General features: G+C 35.5%; 1 protein-coding gene across 1 annotated transcript; it reads left to right on the top strand.

Annotated features, from left to right (window-relative positions):
- Nucleotides 1-285: 285 nt before the first annotated feature.
- Nucleotides 286-17,581, top strand: POU1F1 (POU class 1 homeobox 1). Its single transcript, XM_049628011.1, has 6 exons — nt 286-790; nt 3,101-3,250; nt 13,076-13,300; nt 15,302-15,466; nt 16,398-16,458; nt 17,371-17,581. Exons 1-6 carry the CDS (start codon nt 649-651, stop codon nt 17,579-17,581), a joined length of 954 nt encoding a protein of 317 aa, XP_049483968.1. The 5' UTR covers nt 286-648.
- The last annotated feature ends 1,278 nt before the right edge of the window (nt 17,582-18,859 follow it).

Here is an 18,859-nt window from a genome sequence, read left to right as displayed (position 1 = left end):
TTCATAGTTTTTCAAAATTGCATTGTTGAGTCTGAATCAGTAGTTGGCAATATATTTGTTCATTACTTTTCTCTAGACCTTTTGATTTAAACTTTTAATATTTATAGTTTCTTAAAATTTTGTAGTATGTATTTTTATGTTATTTTCAAGATCTAGTGAGAAGTCATCAAAAAAAAAAAAAACACAAAACCTCTCACATATAAACATTTGTTACTGTATTAGTAGCAAAAAGACACCTAGTATTTTTCAATTCACTTTAGGATTATTTCTTTGAGGGACACTTATTTTTGAAGTTCTTGATTCCTTTCTAAAATGTCTGAATTACTGAAGTTGTCAAAGTTTCAGATTTCTCCCTTTCCGTCCATCTATACCCCAGAACCAGGTTCCCTCTTGGGCACGGATTATGTGTGGGTGAGGAGGAAGATGGTTCAGATTGATAAAGCAATACCCCTGGGAAAAAGACGATTAACATGTAGAAAGGGATTTCCCTGCAGTATAAATACCAGCACGCGCCCTCCTGGTTGCTTCAGAGCCTTCCTGATGTATATATGCAGGTAGTGAGATTTGAAACGGCCCTTTGAAACTGTAATATAATCAAACTGATTTGGGGAGCAGCAGTTCTCCTCCTTTTTCTACTCTCTTGTGGGAATGAGTTGCCAACCTTTTACTTCGGCTGATACCTTTATACCTCTGAATTCCGAGTCTTCTGCAACTCTGCCTCTGATAATGCATCACAGTGCTGCCGAGTGCCTCCCGGTCTCCAACCACGCCACCAATGTGATGTCTACAGGTACTGACTCCCATCCGGGTCTCCGTGCGGCTGGGCCTAAAGATTTCAGGATGGATCCTTTGGATCTTGTTAGCTTAGAATCTCCTCGCTTCTTTCATTTTCTCCTTTAATTTAAGTTAAATATTAAGTACATTTAAAAAGCCAAAGTACCTAAGAAATTGTTAAAGAACTATTAGTAAGCGTTGTAATTTCAATTGTTGGTTTTATTATAAAGAAGATTTTCTACATAACAGTGAGTCTGGGTGTTTTTAATCCAAAAAGCATTTTTATGTAAGCATTTATGGATCAAGAGCAAACTAAAGCAATAGCCTAAATAGTGTTTAAAAGGTGTTACTTCTTTATCTTAAAGATGTATTTGGTTTTACCATGTCCAAAAACAGCCATATACCTCACAGTAAACACAACTGAATGATTCCCAATACCAAAAACTACGGATTTCAAAGAATAAAATAATTAAATGATTTTAACAAATATATTTTTAGCATAATTCAAAATTCAAAAATCAAAACTAGAAGACACATGTAACATTTAGAACCCATAAAACTGAGTTAAAATCTCTCAAAACTGAGTTCTGAAGAGACTTCAATCTCTAACGAAATTTTAATGTTTTCTTACAGAACTTTCTTATGTAAAAATTAAACTTGAAAATTTGAATATATTGTCTCAAATACAAATAGGTATGTGTTGCTAATGCACCCTTTCTTTATGCAGTAACAAGGTTTTTAAAGTAGATTTATAAGTGGACAAAGTTTTGAATTAAGTAAATTTCTTTCATAAGTAAGTTTGGGATTAATCTGCAGCTGAATTTTTTTAAAATCTAAAGAGTAAGTATCTGGATTGTGGTAAAATTATTAATGTAGAGGGTTTTTTTTTTCATCTACCAAAGATTCTCATAATTTAAATAAAAAGGCAATAATGGAAGTCTCCCAAACATATTTTTTGGAAAATATAATAAAGTATTTTAACCAAAAATATGTGCTATAATTAAATGTAAGCAGTTATCACAGTTAATTGTATATTTTAAATAATAGGTATATCTATTCTAAGTATATATTTAAATAATATTTAAATACATGATTATAGCATTTGATTTTATAATTTTTTCATCAGATCAAATTATAATATACTAGGTAAGGAAGTAGAAATAATGCCTATAATGAAAAGAGCATTGGATATAACATGGGTTTCATGTTTGTTTAATTTTGGATTGCATAGTGAGATTTTTATATTTGATCATTATAATATAAAATATTATAATGTAAAATTACTTTCGTTCTTTCTACATGTCAATTTTAAAATGAAAATTTGAAGATTTATCAATAGTAAGAGAAAATGTTGCTTTCTGAAGTGACCTCATATCTCTAATCACTAGATTGTATCTCAGAATTTTCAAAGGATTCTAATTCTATACTTAATAATCTTATATTTATTCAAGAATTTATAATCATATTTATGCAAACCTATCACTATGTTCAGGATATGAAGGAAAAATGAGGAAATACATAAGGAGTGGTTTTATTGTCAATACCCATACTTTTAGTCAACTTGGTGATTCATGCTTAAAGCTTGATTAAAGTTTAGCAATTCAAATTTATTTTATAATACACATTGATTCCACAAGACAAGTAAAACAATGAATGAGGTAATATTTATATACTGCTTTCAAACTTTACAGATCTCAAGTCACTCAACAATTTTTTTTGACCAGCTTTATTATTAGAATTTTTGCATTGATTGTGGGCATCCAGAAAACTTCTTGATTTCAACATCAACATAAAGACATCATCCACTGTCATGGATTTTTCATCAACATCTGCATTTAGTGGGGTTTTTATGATTGTATCCAAATAGAGACCAGTTGCTTGGCCATTTTCTCTTTGATAGAAGAAATTGTAAGGAGAATAGAGATAATGACTGTTCAGGAGTTGGTTTCTGTATTCATTCCTCTAGAGAAAGACCACTATATACAACCATATTATACAAGAATTTTAAGAGATTATTCCTCCAGTTTATTGTAATGTGTATATGAGATGGAACCTACAAGAATTCTGCAACTCCCAATTGGCCAATGTCCAAACCGGTCAGTCACCCTTCATAGAGCACAACATAATTAAAGATTGTTATCATCCAGATTGATAATTTATGATCTGGTTACCTAAGACAAAATTTGATTTCTGCTTGTAGCCTCCTCAGCAGAGAATTTCCCCCAAGTGAAAACAAATTATTGCCATATAACTTTAAGAATCCCATAAATGTGTCTTTTTGCAATGAAATGACTGTGTCTTGAATCCTCATACATTTTCTTACCAGTCCCGTCTATTTTGTCTTTGATCCAAACTCCTAAATGTTTGTGTGCATATTTCCTGGTGACATCGTTGGGAAACACAGCAACAGGACTTCATTATTCTGTTCCTTCCTGTCATTATGGAAACCAGCCATCGACCTATGGAGTGATGGCAGGTAAGAAAAATTGTCTGCATATGTGAGGTTGAGTTTGGGGACACTAAGATGGATTTCTTGGGTCTGAAAGAATCTTATTATTTATTATTTTTTATTCTCCACTTAGTTAACATACAGCGTAGTCTTGGCTTCAGGAGGGTCTGAGGGAACCTTTAGCAGAATGTGTCATGAAATTCTTATTGCTTAACCTTGGAAATTGCTGGTAAACCACTACTTACTGAAATGTTCCCTAATATGTGATACCTTCAGAGATCATAATGGTTACACCTGATTGCCCTTATTCTACATAACCCTGAACTTCTGTGCTTAACTCTTTTGTTTGCTTTGTATGAATTTTACTCTAATTCATTACTGCCAAACTGCAGATTGTCACTTGATGTTATTGATGTTACTTATGTCACCAGTTATAATATGGTTGTGACTAGCCTCTCGTGCTTATTTAAGTTTAAACAAACTAGCTAAAATAAGGTCAAATTTAAAATTTAGTTCTTCGGTTGCAGTAGCCACATTTCAAGTGTTAACAAACTCATGTGGCTACCAAAGCAGACAGCACAGACTTCTACAACATCTCCCTCGTTGCAGTATTTCTTCTGGATATTTGGCCCGTGAGGTAAACAAGACATTGAAAGCTAAGAGTGAATCGTAGCGGCTTGAGTGATAGTTGTTTAAAGCTGTGGCAGCTCTGAGTTGTTGTTAGTCTTAAATGAGATTGAAATAGTTGAAGTTACTTTTGTTTTTCCTCTGGACAAAAAAGCATCACTAGATCAAGGTTAATTATTTATTGATGCTTGTATGAAAGCACTGATAACACATTTCTTAAGAGGAAAATCTGACCTAATCTATTCATAACAAACCTTATGACTTAATTTTAAGATATGGCCAGGCAAAAGATTTTAAGGGTTTAACAAAGTACACAATTTTGTATACATATTTTTTAGGTATTCTTTGACCTTTTATATTGGTTACTACAGGGAGAGAAACCTTATGGGTGACAATAAACTACTGAGGTTCTATGTGAGAAAATAAGAGAGAGAGTATGTGTGATACTAAGGGAGAAGCTTTAGATAAATGAATCCTATATTAAGGAAATCTTTTTTTTTTTTTTTAGTTTATTTATTTTGATAGGAAGAGAGAATCCCAAGCAGGCTCCATGCTGTCAGCTCGAGCCCCATGTGGAGGTTGATCTCAGGAAACGTGAGATCATGATCTAAGCAGAAATCAAGTCAGACACTTAACTGACCGAGCCACCCAAGCACTCTTGAGGAAATCTTTTCTAACTGCTTTGTCTTGTTATCATCCCTAATAAGTGATGGGTGGGGGGGGAACCCATGGATTTACAACTATAAATTTGAAATAAAATTTAACAAGTATTTTAGTTCAACATTTAATTTCTCCAATTTTTTTCATGTTGAGACTAAATAAAACATTAAAACTTCAAGCTATTCCAGAAACAATGATCTCCACTTACATTCCGTCAATGAGCATTCTACGTAAACTAATATCCTCACCTTTATGGTAAGATGAAGACTAATGAAGACCTGTAAGTCCTAGTATCTTTTTTTAGTAATTATGAAATGGGGACGGCCATATTTTTCCCCTTGGAAGACTGATTATTTATGATTCATATATTTAATAGTTAATCAGTATTCATGGTTAATGAGAACAGCCCTTGTTGATGATAAGCTACTCTCATTATAAACATAGTAGAATGTGCATTGAGCCAATAGAGGTGTAGGCAGAATGCTTTGTATGGCCCACACCACACTGGGATCTTGAAGACCAGATGTGACCAGCACATGGCTGTACGTGACTGTCTCTTGGAGGAGCAGCCTTGCTGACCACAAAGCCAGGTCCAACTTGAGGTGCCTTCGAAACTAGCAACAGGTGGCAGAGGATGGAGGTTCACCACAGACCAAACACTGAGATGGTTTTTGCTACCACCTCCCTCCCCCTTGAGGCTACTGCCCTAGTGGGTTTGCAGCTGGCCTGAGAATTCTAACCCGTTTCTAGTTTCCAGGCCCAGGCTCACAATGAGAGTCCACAGGCAGCGGGGGCTGTACTGACAAGCCCCCTCGGCAGGCACTCAGCAAACCCTCTTCCTCACTGCAGTTGAAAAGGAGAGCTTCCAGAAAAGCCCTTTAAAATGATCCAAAGCCTGCTTTAGTGACATGAACAGCAATATGGTCATGCTAAGACTTGAATGTATCACTAGAGTTTTAAAAGTTATTTATATTTAGTCACCGAAAGAAAAACTCACCGTGGCAAGCATCGAGATTATATTTGAATATCTTTTGAGAGTGATATGCTTTATTATTGGAATGTCATTATTTTGACATGTATTTAGTATTGGTTTTTGCATCCTAGATTAAACCCCAGAGAATCTGAACTCTTCTGTCTTTATCCCCAGAGAGGCTACACAAATTGAGTTATAAAACGCAGGAATTCAAAAATAAGAGCACAGAGATATAAAATACACCAGAGAAACCTGGCTATGTCATTGGAATTTTCTGAGAAGCCTCAGAGCATTCATCAAATCAGCCACTTGCCCACACTCCGCAGAAGCGTCTTATTATCTACAATAAAGACAGGTTTATTGTCATGTATGCGATATGAAAGGAATCTAGAGAAAGACATATATTTCAAAGGATGTGAAATTGCTTTATTTTACTGTGGTACTCTTATACCCGTACTCTGATGCTTACATTTAGTTTGAATGTTTTATTAAATTAATAACCCACTGGAAGGGAAGAGCTATAGCTAATATTTGTTAAGGTTAGTAGGGAGGATTTTTTAAATTATGAAATGAATCCACCATGCCTTATCCATATGTGGGCACACCAAAGAGAAAGATGCATTGGGAACGATGAATTAGCCACACCATGAACTAATTACAAACCTGTTCAAGTCACTTAACCTCTCTGAGTTTTAATCTCTTCCTATCTGAGTTGTGGTGAGAGCTACAACTTTATTGAGGTTGAATTGTGGCAAATTTGTACCAACTTGACCTGGCTTTCCCATGATCTTCTCTTTAGATACTGTTGCAGCTAAATGCCTTCTTCTGTCCCTTCATCCCTGAGAATTTAGATTATTCAACAGCCTACAACATGGATAACAGGAAACAGTGAATTAAAATTGCTCTTTAAGTGGAGGCTGGTGGCTCAGTAGGTTGAGTGTCCAACTCTTGACTTTGGCTCCGGTCATGATCCCAGAATCATGGGATTGAGCCCTATGTGGGATTCCGCACAAGCAAGAAGCCTGCTTAAGATTCTCTCTCTCTTCCTCTGCCCCTCTCCCCTACTCTCTTTATTTAAAATAAAAAAAATTTTTCAATGTCAATTTAAAAATTTAAAAAAAGCTCTTCAAAGTCTCTTCTAGATGAACACAACACAAAAGAACAACAAAAAGACCTCAAATGCTAATTCTTGAGTATTTGAAATTGTTTCTCTTCTCCAGTTTCTGAAGGCGGGTGAAAGTTAGGCAACACGCTCAGTGGGCTGTCCGCTCTGCCCACCATCCTGGGGAAACTGAGCAAATCAGCGGCACAGTAATGTGTGTTAAACACAGCAAGGTCATATTATATAACGGCCAAGCCAAAATGAGGTATGAGAGTCCTCATTTGAAAATTAATTTCAAGAGGGGGGCTCCTGGGTGGCTCAGTCGGTTGGGCATCTGACTTCGGCTCAGGTCATGATCTCACAGTTCGTGAGTTCGAGCCCCACGTCAGGCTCTGTGCTGACAGCTCGGAGTCTGGAGCCTGTTTCAGATTCTGTGTCTCCCTCTCTCTGACCCTCCCCTGTTCATGTTCTGTCTCTCCCTGTCTCAAAAATAAATAAAACGTTAAAAAAATTAATTTAAAGAGAAAAGTAAAATAGCTGAGGTTTGGAACGATGAATTTTTTTTTAAGTTTATTTTTGAGAAAGAAAGAAAATGGGGGAGGGGCAGAGAGAGAGGGAGATGCAGAATCCAAAGCAGGCTCCAGGCTCGGAGCTGTCAGCACAAAGCCTGACACGGGGCTAGAACCCACGAACTGTGAGATTATGACCTGAGCTGAAGTTGGAAGCGTAACTGACTGAACCATCCAGGCACCCGCATTGTTTTGTTTTGTTTCTTTTTAATAATAAGTGAATAAGAAAAGATAATTATGACCGAAAATGCCCTCTCTAACTGCTCGTATGCAATAGACAACAGAAATCAGTTTGATGGTTGACATAGAGAAATAGTCAACTTTGGAGCCCAGCTCTCATTCTGAAGTTGTTTTCTTTCCTCTTCTCCTCCTTTGTCTCCCCCTCTGCAGTTCCTTGTTCCTCCCCCACTCCTTCCTTCCTCTTCCTTTCTCTTCTTCCTTCTTTCTCCTCCTTTTTTCTACTTCTCCTTTTTTATTTTGTTTCTCCCTAACTTGTTCTGGTGGTGTTGACTCTGAGGGAGGAAGTAATTCTGAAGGTTTGGGGTTTTTGTTTGTTTGTTTTTTAACCTCTGAATCAGAAAAAACTGTTTCGTAGCAGTAACATGAGGCATTTTCCCTAAGTTTTCTTAGTCTCTCAACTACTCAATTTGATCACTATAGCAGGAAAGCATTCCCAGGCTACGTGGAAACAAATGGGCATGGCTGTGTTCCAAATAAATTACAAAACCATGCAGAGGATCCCTGCTGTATATGGATAAGATTTTCCCCGTGCATAGAAAAGATCACAATTCACACTTCTGGTTTGCCTCACTTGGTCAGGTGTGAAGAACAAATAAATAAATGAATGAATGAATGAATGAATGAATGAATGAAAACATTGAAATACACATTCCTTTGCATGTCTCCAGCAAAATGGTGAATTTTACTGTGTCCCTCTGGTTCCCCTGTGTGTTCTTGTAAGGCTTCAAGTCCGGACCCTCAGAGACATTGTCAGCATCCAGAGCCACGTGCTCCAGAAGAGCAATTTGCCCCATACCATAGTGTGTTGAACCAGCCACCTTGGCCTCCCCATTGCTAGCTTTAAAAGATTTACCTCTTTTCTTCTCCCACGTCCGCCACATGGAAATATATGACCCAGCAATTTAGGAAAGCTTATGTGAGGAGCACCTGGGTGGCTCTGTCCATTAAGCATTCTGCTCAGGTCTTGATCTCACAGTTTGTGAGTTCAAGCCCCACATCTGACTGAGCACTGATGGTACAAGATTCTCTCTCTCTCCCTCCCTCTCCTCCCCTTCCCTGCTCGTGCCCTCTCCCTCTCTCAACACAAATAAAAGAAAGGTTTGGGTGGATTAATCTACAACATGAAAATATACTTCAGACTGTAAATAAGGTGCAAACACTTCCAAGAGGTTTAGCTGTGTGCTTCTCTAGGCTCACACTGCTTTATCCGTGTTTTGGAAATTGTTTATGAGACTCTGGCTACAGAGGATTCATTGCTTCTTTTATCTTCTTCCCACTTTTAAAATTTTTTTATGACATCTCTTTTTTAACATTTATTTACTTTTGAGAGAGACAGAGCATGAGCAGGGGAGGGGCAGAGAGAGAGGAGACAAAATCCGAAGCAGGCTCCAGGCTCTGCGCTGTCAGCACAGAGCCTCACACGGGCCCAAACCCACGAACCGTAAGATCATGACCTGAGCCAAAGTCGGACGCTTAACCAACTGAGCTACCCAGGTGCCCCGTTTTTGTTTTTGTTTTTGTTTTTAATCAGTACTTCAGAAAGATTTAATATCTTTCCATACATACCCTACCAGTCACTGTCCACTCTCCCCCAAATATAGGATCATATGAGACACACAGCACTTTGCCTTTGCTTATGACTGTCATGAATTTCTGTTTAAAGTTAATTCCAGGAGAAATGTGTCTGTGCAGATAACTGTGGATATATTCACTTAATGAAAAATACAAACATATCACACATTGTGTTTTCCTTTGCTCTGGATGCCAAACCTTTGAACATAGTATCTCCTGTGTACTTTTCATGGACTCACATTCAAATTTATATTTTAAATGTTGATTTTCCCAGAGTATCTTTTAAGTTTATTTATTTTGAGAGAGAGGGTGAGAGAGAACGCAGGGGAGAGGCAGAGAGAGAATCCCAAGCAGGGTCTGAACTGTCAGATGCAGGGCTGAAACTCATGGACTGTGAGATCATGACGTGAGCCGAAATCAAGAGTCAGATGCTTAAGGAACTCAGCCACCCAGGCACCCCTTTCCAGGGTATTTATAATGTATAAACTACCTCTATAATTTTCCAGAAATAGAGGTGGCTCTCTTCTAATATTGTAATAAACTATAATATTTTTGTCTGAAAGTATATGTTTAATGTAGCCAAATATATTTAAACTGCAGATGTCTTTAAAGGAAAGTACATTTGGCTTACCTGAGTACAGATTGCCTAAAAATTGAATGAGGTGATTATTTCAGTGTGGTTTATTACAGTGCTCATTGGACTTTAGATCTGGTTTTAGCTGTATAGTTGATTCATTGTAGCATCCAATGGAGGTTGTTTAACTTCCTTTTACTTAAATTTTCTAAATTTTAAATTGTGAATAAAATTTGTTTCTATTTCACTTATATAAAGACAAGATGACAAGTGTGAAATGGACACAGCACAAAGTATCACGTAGATTTGTAGCAGTGTGTGACTATGGTCAGCAAGAAAAATAAAAAACGATGACCACAAAGGCTAATAAATTCAGACCTTACGGCATAGCATATAAAAGATATGTAACAAATTATTTATGGAAAATAAAAATTTGACTTAGGTAAAATGAGTTATCTGAAGTGCTTTAAAATACATTAAATGTGTAAAATCACACAGCAGACGGCACATATATATACACAGTGGGATATTACTCTGCCTTAAAGAATGAGATGGCCATTTGTCACGGATGGAGCTAGAGAGTATTATGCTAAGTGAAGTCAGAGAAAGAAAAATACCAAATGAGTTTACTTATATGTGGAATCTAAAAAAACAAAACAAATGAACAAACAAAGCAGAAACAGACCCATAAATACAAAGAACAAACTGATGGAGACATGGGCAAACTGGGTGAGGGGGAGTAGGAGATACAGGCTTCCAGGTATGGAATGAGTAAGCCACAGGGATGAAAGGTAGAGCACAAGGAATGTGGTCAATGATATTGCTTAAAATTTTTTTTAATGTTTATTTTTGAGACAGAGACAGAGCATGAACGGGGGAGGGTCAGAGAGAGAGGGAGACACAGAATCTGAAGCAGGCTCCAGGCTCTGAGCTGTCAGCACAGAGCCCGACGCGGGGCTCGAACTCACGGACCATGAGATCATGACCTGAGCCGAAGTTGGACGCTCAACCGACTGAGCCACCCAGGTGCCCCTGTGGTCAATGATATTGTAACAGCATCATCTGGTGACAGATGGCAGTAGCTACACTTAGAGCAAGCACAGCAAACACAGAGTCGTCCAATCACTATGGAGTATACCTGAACCAACGTAACATTGCGTGTCAAATATACTTCAATACAAAAAATAATAAAATAGTAAGGTAGAGAAAAAACCTCAGCAGCTTATTTTTTTCTCGCTGCTTTTACTCTTTCTCATAGTACTTCATTAAGTGTCTTGAGTGATATTTCGTGTTTTTGAATGATACAAGAAGTGAAGATTGTTTTCATATATCTGAGTACCAACTCTTAAAGCCTAAGTGGAAGCAAAGTCTTGAGATAAATATTAAGCAAATCCTAAAATAAACGTGATCGGTTTCCTTTTATGTAATTTCTTTTACTTCAACTAGCAGAAATGCAAAGCTAATAGAAATTAGTAAACATTGGGACACCTGGGTGGCTCAGTCAGTTGCGTGTCTGACTTCGGCTCAGGTAATAATCTCATGGTTCATGAGTTAAAGCCCCACATCGACCTCTGACCGCTCAGAGCCTGGAGGCCGCTTCAGATTCTGTGTCTCCCTAGCTCTCTGCCCCTCCACCACTCACTCTCTGTCTCTTTCTCCCTCTCAAAAATAAGCATTAAAAAAAAAAGAAATTAATAAACATTTTAAAAATTGATAGAACTGCTTTTGAAAATTTTATCTTGTCTGATCAATATACCACCCACTAAAGCATAGAGTGGACAATTAACTGACTTTAAAAAGTAAAACTGGGTAATTTGGGTTTGTAAAAGAAGCATGAATTTTTTTAGACAGGAATAGTTTCTTTCAAATATATTTCACAGCAGCTAAATTTATTTTATGCTATTTTTGTTTAACTCCTCACTTGTATATTACTTTGCTCCCAAAAAGGACATAGTCTATGGAAAGGGGCACACTTTATAATTACATATTGTCATATAAATAATGCAAGTCGATCATTTGCTGACTTACACTATTCTTTGGTTATTACATATTGATATATTAATATAAGATTTATATATTCTAGAAAATTACATTATTACTCATGTCTTTGATTTGTGAATGTATTTATAGAAAAATAATAGCATAAATTTGATATATTTTTTCAGTGTTTCCAAGAATGATTATTGCATTCATTCTATAGTAATTTATTTTTAGCTTAAATATTTATTTATACTCATAAGAAAAATGATAAATTACCAAGTATTTTATTTGTATAAAATGTCTTGCTTATACAAGTGTCATTAAATATAAATTGAAGTGAAATCTCTACCAATAAAAACAATGTATTGATGAGGAAAAACAGAAATGTGTCGAAATTTGGCTGATGCTGTCCTGTCATCCACCCATGCTCCCCAACTGAGAGTGACTCTCCTTTCCTAGTACAGAATGAAATCTGCAAGAAGTTTTTAAAAAATTACATCTTTTAGTGTTTTTGTGATTTATTATTTAGCCCAGTTGATCTAATGCTTCATCATTTATGGGCGATTGCCTATCGTATCTAGAATTGCACCCTTCCTTGTCATTAGTTTTGCTTCTTCAATAATAATCAAGAAATGATTCCATTATATTGTATACTTTTCAAGAAATCTTGATGCTGCCTTTTAATAGAACTTTAAAAATTACCTTTTTTCCTTTCACTCCTTGAATCTATTTAACCATATTAATGTATTTCATGTTCTCATTATTTTCTTTTCACCTGCCTTTGTTAAATTAAAAAAAAAAAGACACGATTATTTTCCCTTGAAATTAAGCATTGACTGATAAAACAGGGGAGCTTCTTAATATTGTAAAATTAATTTTCTAATACTAAGAAAACTTCCCAGCACAGCACTTTAAGCATATGCCTTGTTTATAATAAACATCACAGATTATTTGCGTAATGAATTAAAATAACAGAGATTGAAATCTACATTCCAGTTTTAGTTGAACCTCAGATTCACAGGAACAGGTGTCTTTTAAGAGAAAAATGAAATAATGGGAAACATACTTCTGAGAGTATTTGCTTATTTCTATTTTAATTATTTGCAATTCCCTGCTTTTTTCCTTTGGCATTATTTTTGTTTTTGCTGCTCTGGGGAAGGTGGAAAAGAAACATTTTTACTAAGCTACTCTGCTATTTTAGAAGGCTGAATGTTACTTAACCTTTTAGAACTGTGACAGCTAGGGGCGCCTGGTTGGCTCAGTCAGTTAAGCATCCAACTCGATTTCGGCTCAGGTCATGATCTCACAGTTTCTGAGATCAAGCCCTATGTTGGGCTCTGGGCTGACAGCATGGAGGTGGTTGGGATTCCCTGTCTCCCTCTCTCTCTCTGCTCCTCCCCCTCTCTCTCTTTCTCAAATAAATATGAAAAAAAAATCTTTTTTAATTTTGACAGCTGTAGGGAAATAATGGTTTCAAAGGTGCAAAACTTTTGCTTGTATAGAAATGGCGGACAATTACAAATCCCTTTCCTTCCCTCTCTTTGTTTATTCACAGGTAGCTTAACCCCTTGTCTTTACAAGTTTCCTGACCACACCTTGAGTCATGGCTTTCCTCCCATGCACCAGCCTCTTCTGGCAGAAGACCCCACCGTCACTGATTTCAAGCAGGAACTCAGGCGGAAAAGTAAATTGATTGAAGAGCCCATAGACATGGATTCTCCGGAAATCCGAGAACTTGAGAAGTTTGCCAATGAATTTAAAGTGAGAAGAATTAAGTTAGGTATGCACTTTTTAAGAGTAACAGGCATACACCTTAGTCTGCAAATCCTTACTATATTACTGTTCAGTCTCTTATACTCTACTCAGAAGTCTAAGACAGTTCTCATTCTACATCTCTGCTGTGGATATAAGTTACTCCAATTATGGAAATCCTACAAAAACCTTTATCTCCTTGTTAATTCTTAATATCCTAAATACATAGGTTTTTAAATTAATGCTATTTTTTCCCACTTACCTACCTCAAAATTTGTCTTGAAGTACTTGCTTTTCTATTTTATTTGAACTTAGGAATAGATAAGTCATTCATATGATTCGAAGGCATAAAGGGCGTAAGTGAAATATATCTTTTCTGTTTGTCTTTCCTGTTTATCAGGTTTCTTTGCATCCTTCCAGAGATACCTTATGTACATATAAGCAGCTATACAGACCTTTCAATATAGATTTTTTTCTATAAAAAAAAAAATGAGTTTGAGCTCAAATGAGTTTGAGCCCCACTTTGGGCTCCATGCTGACAGTGCAGAGCCCACTTGGGATTCTCTCTCTCTCTCTCTCTCTCTCTCTGCCCCTCCCCCTGCTTCCACACTATGTCTCTCTCTCAAAATAAACTCATTTTTAAAAAATCCTATGATGATTCACATCATAAATGCCATTTTGTACCTACATAAATTTATATGTAGGACAAGTGTTAAAAACACAATTTCTTAATTAAAGTGTGTGTATTTGTAATTTTGATAGATGTTGTCAAATTGGTCTGTATAGAGGTTGTACCAAATTTTACCACCACGAGTGTCTCTTGGCAAACTGCTCAGAATATAATCTTTATGAAGGCAGGAATTTTTTATTTTTATTTTTCCTTAAAAGCATATCCTCAGCACTTAGAACAGTGACCGACAGCACACAGAATAAAATTGTTGAAGAAAAATGTGGTTTAATCTTTTGGGTCTTTGCAAATCAGGTAAATCAGATAGGTCAAAGTGGTACCTCATGGTACTTTCATTTTAAATTTGAGTGAAGATTGAAAAATGGTACTTCATGTGTTTTATAGTCATTTGGAATTCTTTCTCTGTGAACTGTAGATAGCCTTTGCATGCTTTCTATTCAATAGTGTTTTTTAACATAAAATAACTATAAAAATTAACCTTGATTTAAATTCATGAAGTAGTGTATCTTTTAAATGGATTGAAAATGATAGTTCCACCCTCCGCACCTGTGGAATGAACCACAGGTAATTTTGTAATATTTATTGATGGGCATTGTATGTAACCATTTTATGCATACAGATATATAGCTATAGGCCCTGAATTAATATGCAATGACTATATATGATAAACACAGCAATAGGCATCTTTACAACAACCATTTTCAATGAGCTATTTATATTGCTGTTAATATTTCAAATTCAGTGCTGATGGTTGATATCAACTTGTACTCTAAAAATGTTTTGGGACAATCAATGAGGATCTTTGGCCTGAAGCATTACCAAATGATATAACAAATGTCCTCGAAGATACATGTAAAATACTGGGTGATCACAGTCTTGGAATAAACATGTTTTTAGGGAAAGTAAACATAATTCTTAGTTTTACTTGGTACCCTTTAGCAATATAGTTGAAAATTTTATAGTTGAGATAAAAATATTTGTGATATATCATACATTTTATGCATCATATTTAATACACTGTATTTTTTAGCATATATCATCAGACGTTTAATAAAGACAGCAAAAATTTTTTAGTGTCTTATAAAATGTTTGATACCTCTATCCAATGTCACTAAGTACTGTGAATGGCAGATGTTCCTGTCTGAATTGTTTTGCCTTCTAGAAAAAATTAACTAAGAGTATTTTTTGAAGTACTTGACAATTCTACATGGAACTTACTAAACAGTTCTAAATTGCCAATGCATATGCTTAAAAGAAATGCTTCATAAAGACCAAAAGAAAGACCAGAGTGAATCTTTCTTGAACAGCTGGAGCTAATGGGTCTTTATTGCCCTCTCACAGGATACACCCAAACGAATGTTGGGGAAGCCCTGGCAGCTGTGCATGGCTCAGAATTCAGTCAAACGACTATCTGCCGATTTGAAAACCTGCAGCTCAGCTTTAAAAATGCATGCAAACTAAAAGCAATATTATCAAAATGGCTGGAGGAAGCAGAGCAAGTCGGAGGTACTGAAGTTAGATCTCTGAGGGCTGTGTGATGTTTTAACCTAGAAACAATGGTAGGGAAAGACAGATGCCATATGTTTTCACTCTTATGTGGATCCTGAGAAGTTTAACAGAAGACCATGGGGGAGGAGAAGAAAAAAAAAAAAAAAAGGTTAGAGAGGGAGGGAGCCAAAGCATAAGAGACTCTTAAAAACGGAGAATGAGCTGATGGGGGGTGGGAGGGAGGGGAGGTGGGTGGGTGGTGGGCATTGAGGAGGGCACCTATTGGGATGAGCACTGGGTGTTGTATGGAAACCAATTTGACAATAAATTTCATATTACAAAAAATGTTTCATAATACTAAAAAAAGGAAGGATAATGAAAGCATAGAAATAAGTTTACTGAGAAGGGTAAACCGAGTGAGAAGATAAGCTGTAGAAGAACAGGTTTCTAGATAACGTGGCACAGGCATGAGGTGATGACATGACTTTTTTTTTTTTTTTTAAACACATCCAGATTTTTTGGCTCTGTGCTATACCATAGTGATTGTACAGGAATTTTTATAACCTAATATTACCGTAGGCAGAGAATTTGTACACACCAGTCTTCCAAATAAGTACATAAGCAATTGCTAATGTAATAAAATTACCTACTCATACTACCATCAAAGCTGGATAAAGAGCAAAGTTTGAGAGCTTTTCAATAAAATGTTCCAAGGAAACTATGGTAGGGTCATCATTTATAGATGTTTGTCTTTGCAGAGTTAGTATTTCTGCCTTAACATTTTTGTGCTGGGTCTTATACTATAAAATAACACAGAATGCAAAACTGTAAAACAAAAATGTATAGACTTTATTTTGCATTGTTTTATAAAGAAAACTTGAAACTCAAATCTGACAGTTTTTTAAAACCTACTTTGTTTTTGCAATTGTTTCTCTTGTCCCCATTACAGCTTTATACAATGAAAAAGTGGGAGCAAATGAAAGGAAAAGGAAGCGAAGAACAACTATAAGGTATTCTTTTGAGACACTAAAAGGTATAGAGGAAATGGAATATATACATATATATATATGTATATCTATATATATTCATATAGATATATATATAGTGTGTGTGTGTGTGTGTATGTATATATATATATATATATATATATATATATATGGAAGAGTATTTGAGGATAACATAGGTGCAACATAACACAAATGCATGGTGAATAGAGTCCATTGAAAAAACAAGATTGGTGGAAAAGCATAATTTAATAACCTAGAGCCAGTAAGAACATTCACTCCACAAGTTTTTGGCTAAAACAAGAATTAAACAATTACTTATACAAAGTGTTTATTTCTGCTGTCCTTTCAGATATGTCTTGCTCTGGCAATATGGTATCTATGTTATTAAAAATAGCAAAAGTAGCAATCAGTATTTCAGTCTCTTAAAGTCCAACATGGTTCCTTGCATTTCAAGCTAGAAAGACTGTTGGCTCATCTTTTGGTAATTTGTGTGAAAATTACAGAGGAAATGCTAAAATACACATTTTGTTTTGGTCGATGAGTTATTCACTTAACATCTCACCTATTATAAATAACTTAAATGATTTCTGAGGGACATTTAGAAATGCCCACACAAGTGTTCATTTCCTTTTCAGGAAGTCAGTGCCCTCTAGTGGCACAAAGTTGGATAAACATAGAAAGTCTAAATTCCCTTACTTCTTCCTGTGACTCTGCTTACGGTACCCTGTGTAACACAAGCATCTAAATGTTCTACAGGCTACACACTTATCTTTGTTGAAGCTTTGGAAATGTTTTCAGAGTCTTTAAATATTTTCATGTTGATATTTATGAAATTCAACATTACTGAATTTTGATCTGCCAAAACATCATTAAAACACCTTAATCTCACACTTCTCTATACCCCTCCCTACTCAGTATCGCTGCTAAAGATGCTCTGGAGAGACACTTTGGAGAACAGAATAAACCTTCCTCTCAAGAGATCATGCGAATGGCTGAAGAACTGAATCTTGAGAAAGAAGTAGTAAGAGTTTGGTTTTGCAATAGAAGGCAGAGAGAAAAACGGGTGAAAACAAGTCTGAATCAGAGTTTATTTACTATTTCTAAGGAGCACCTTGAATGCAGATAAAATTTACTATTGTGTAACATCCAATTTTTCTGTTTTTCTTTCCTTTCTCTTCCCCAACAAAAATAGAAATTAGTTATTTGGTTGGCTTCAAAAATTTTATATCAACAACTTTTGCAGACACTTTTCTACTTTAAAAAAATAATACAATTTAAATATTGGTGACTTATTTTCTTTAAAATATTCTCAGAAGCCAAACTGTGTATTTTTAAGCCAAAGATACCAATAGGAATAAAACAATAATTCTTTCAAAGTCTTTCTCACTCCCTCTTTATCTACACACGCACACATGGAGTGTGCACATGGGTCTTTCAAGATTCCTTTTCCCAAGGCTGTTTATTAGCTTTTTAATATTTCAGTCATAATGCTAAATAAAGAATATCGCCATAGAAAATACAATTAGAAAATTGTGACCAATGTCCTGTTTACCATCAGCACTAATAGTTTGTTTGAACTAAATTGTTTGCACTTAAGAGCTGGAGGTGCGTTAGAATTTTATTAGTGCATGTAGGAATAAATCTTAATTAGAAGCGATACTTTTGATCTTTTATTCTTCCCAAAGATTTAGCTTTTTTGATGTTTATTTATAGAAAATAGGGTTTATGGATTCTGAACCCAAACTATTTTGTAAGCTGCAACAGTGCAGGAATGATGTCTGGCTTGTTTACTGTTGTTTGTCCAGTGCCTAGGAAAGTGCTTGTAGTGGGCACGCGAGCTTCGTTAAATGAAGAAATGTGCTGTTGTGATATTACCAATGAAGGAGTGTGCTGTTAACAATTGCTACAAACTTGAAGGGTGCGTAATTTAATAACACTATTTAAGTCTTACAACCCAGAAAATCATCAGGATCCTATCAAAAAGACTATCACTTTGTTTTAATTGGCTAGAATATGATTTGTTATTGATGAAAAAGTTTGACAATCGAGTATTTTAATTTAGCGATTTATATCTAGGGAACATATTTAATTATAAGAATGAACTTCTTTGAAACTTGCAAATAGAAGCAAATGGTAACATAATAGCAATCTAAGTGATTTTTTTTTGCATTTAAAATATAAATCTGCTGGCAATGTTTATTTTATATAACAAAAATGGAAACAATTAGACCAAATTTTATTAATGATTTAGAATGCTTAATAAATTACACTGTCCAGTCTGCTTTTAGTGATACTAATAAAGATCAAATATTATTTCATAATCTCTATAGATCATATATGTTTATGCACACATAATCACCATTAATTGGATTGCTAGAAACTTTGATATATTAACAAAAAGAAA

Source organism: Panthera uncia, chromosome C2 (assembly GCF_023721935.1).
Source record: "Panthera uncia isolate 11264 chromosome C2, Puncia_PCG_1.0, whole genome shotgun sequence".
NCBI classification, from domain to species: Eukaryota; Metazoa; Chordata; class Mammalia; order Carnivora; family Felidae; genus Panthera; species Panthera uncia.
This window is presented reverse-complemented; position numbering and strand designations above follow the sequence as displayed.

What these genes read in the sequence shown, in the direction of transcription:
- POU1F1 (XM_049628011.1), top strand. Translation starts at nt 649, where the DNA reads ATGAGTTGCCAACCTTTTACTTCGGCTGATACCTTTATACCTCTGAAT. An exon ending in CACCAATGTGATGTCTACAG is followed by an intron (nt 791 to 3,100) that starts GTACTGACTCCC and finishes TTTTCTTACCAG; the next exon opens with TCCCGTCTATTTTGTCTTTG. An exon ending in GACCTATGGAGTGATGGCAG is followed by an intron (nt 3,251 to 13,075) that starts GTAAGAAAAATT and finishes GTTTATTCACAG; the next exon opens with GTAGCTTAACCCCTTGTCTT.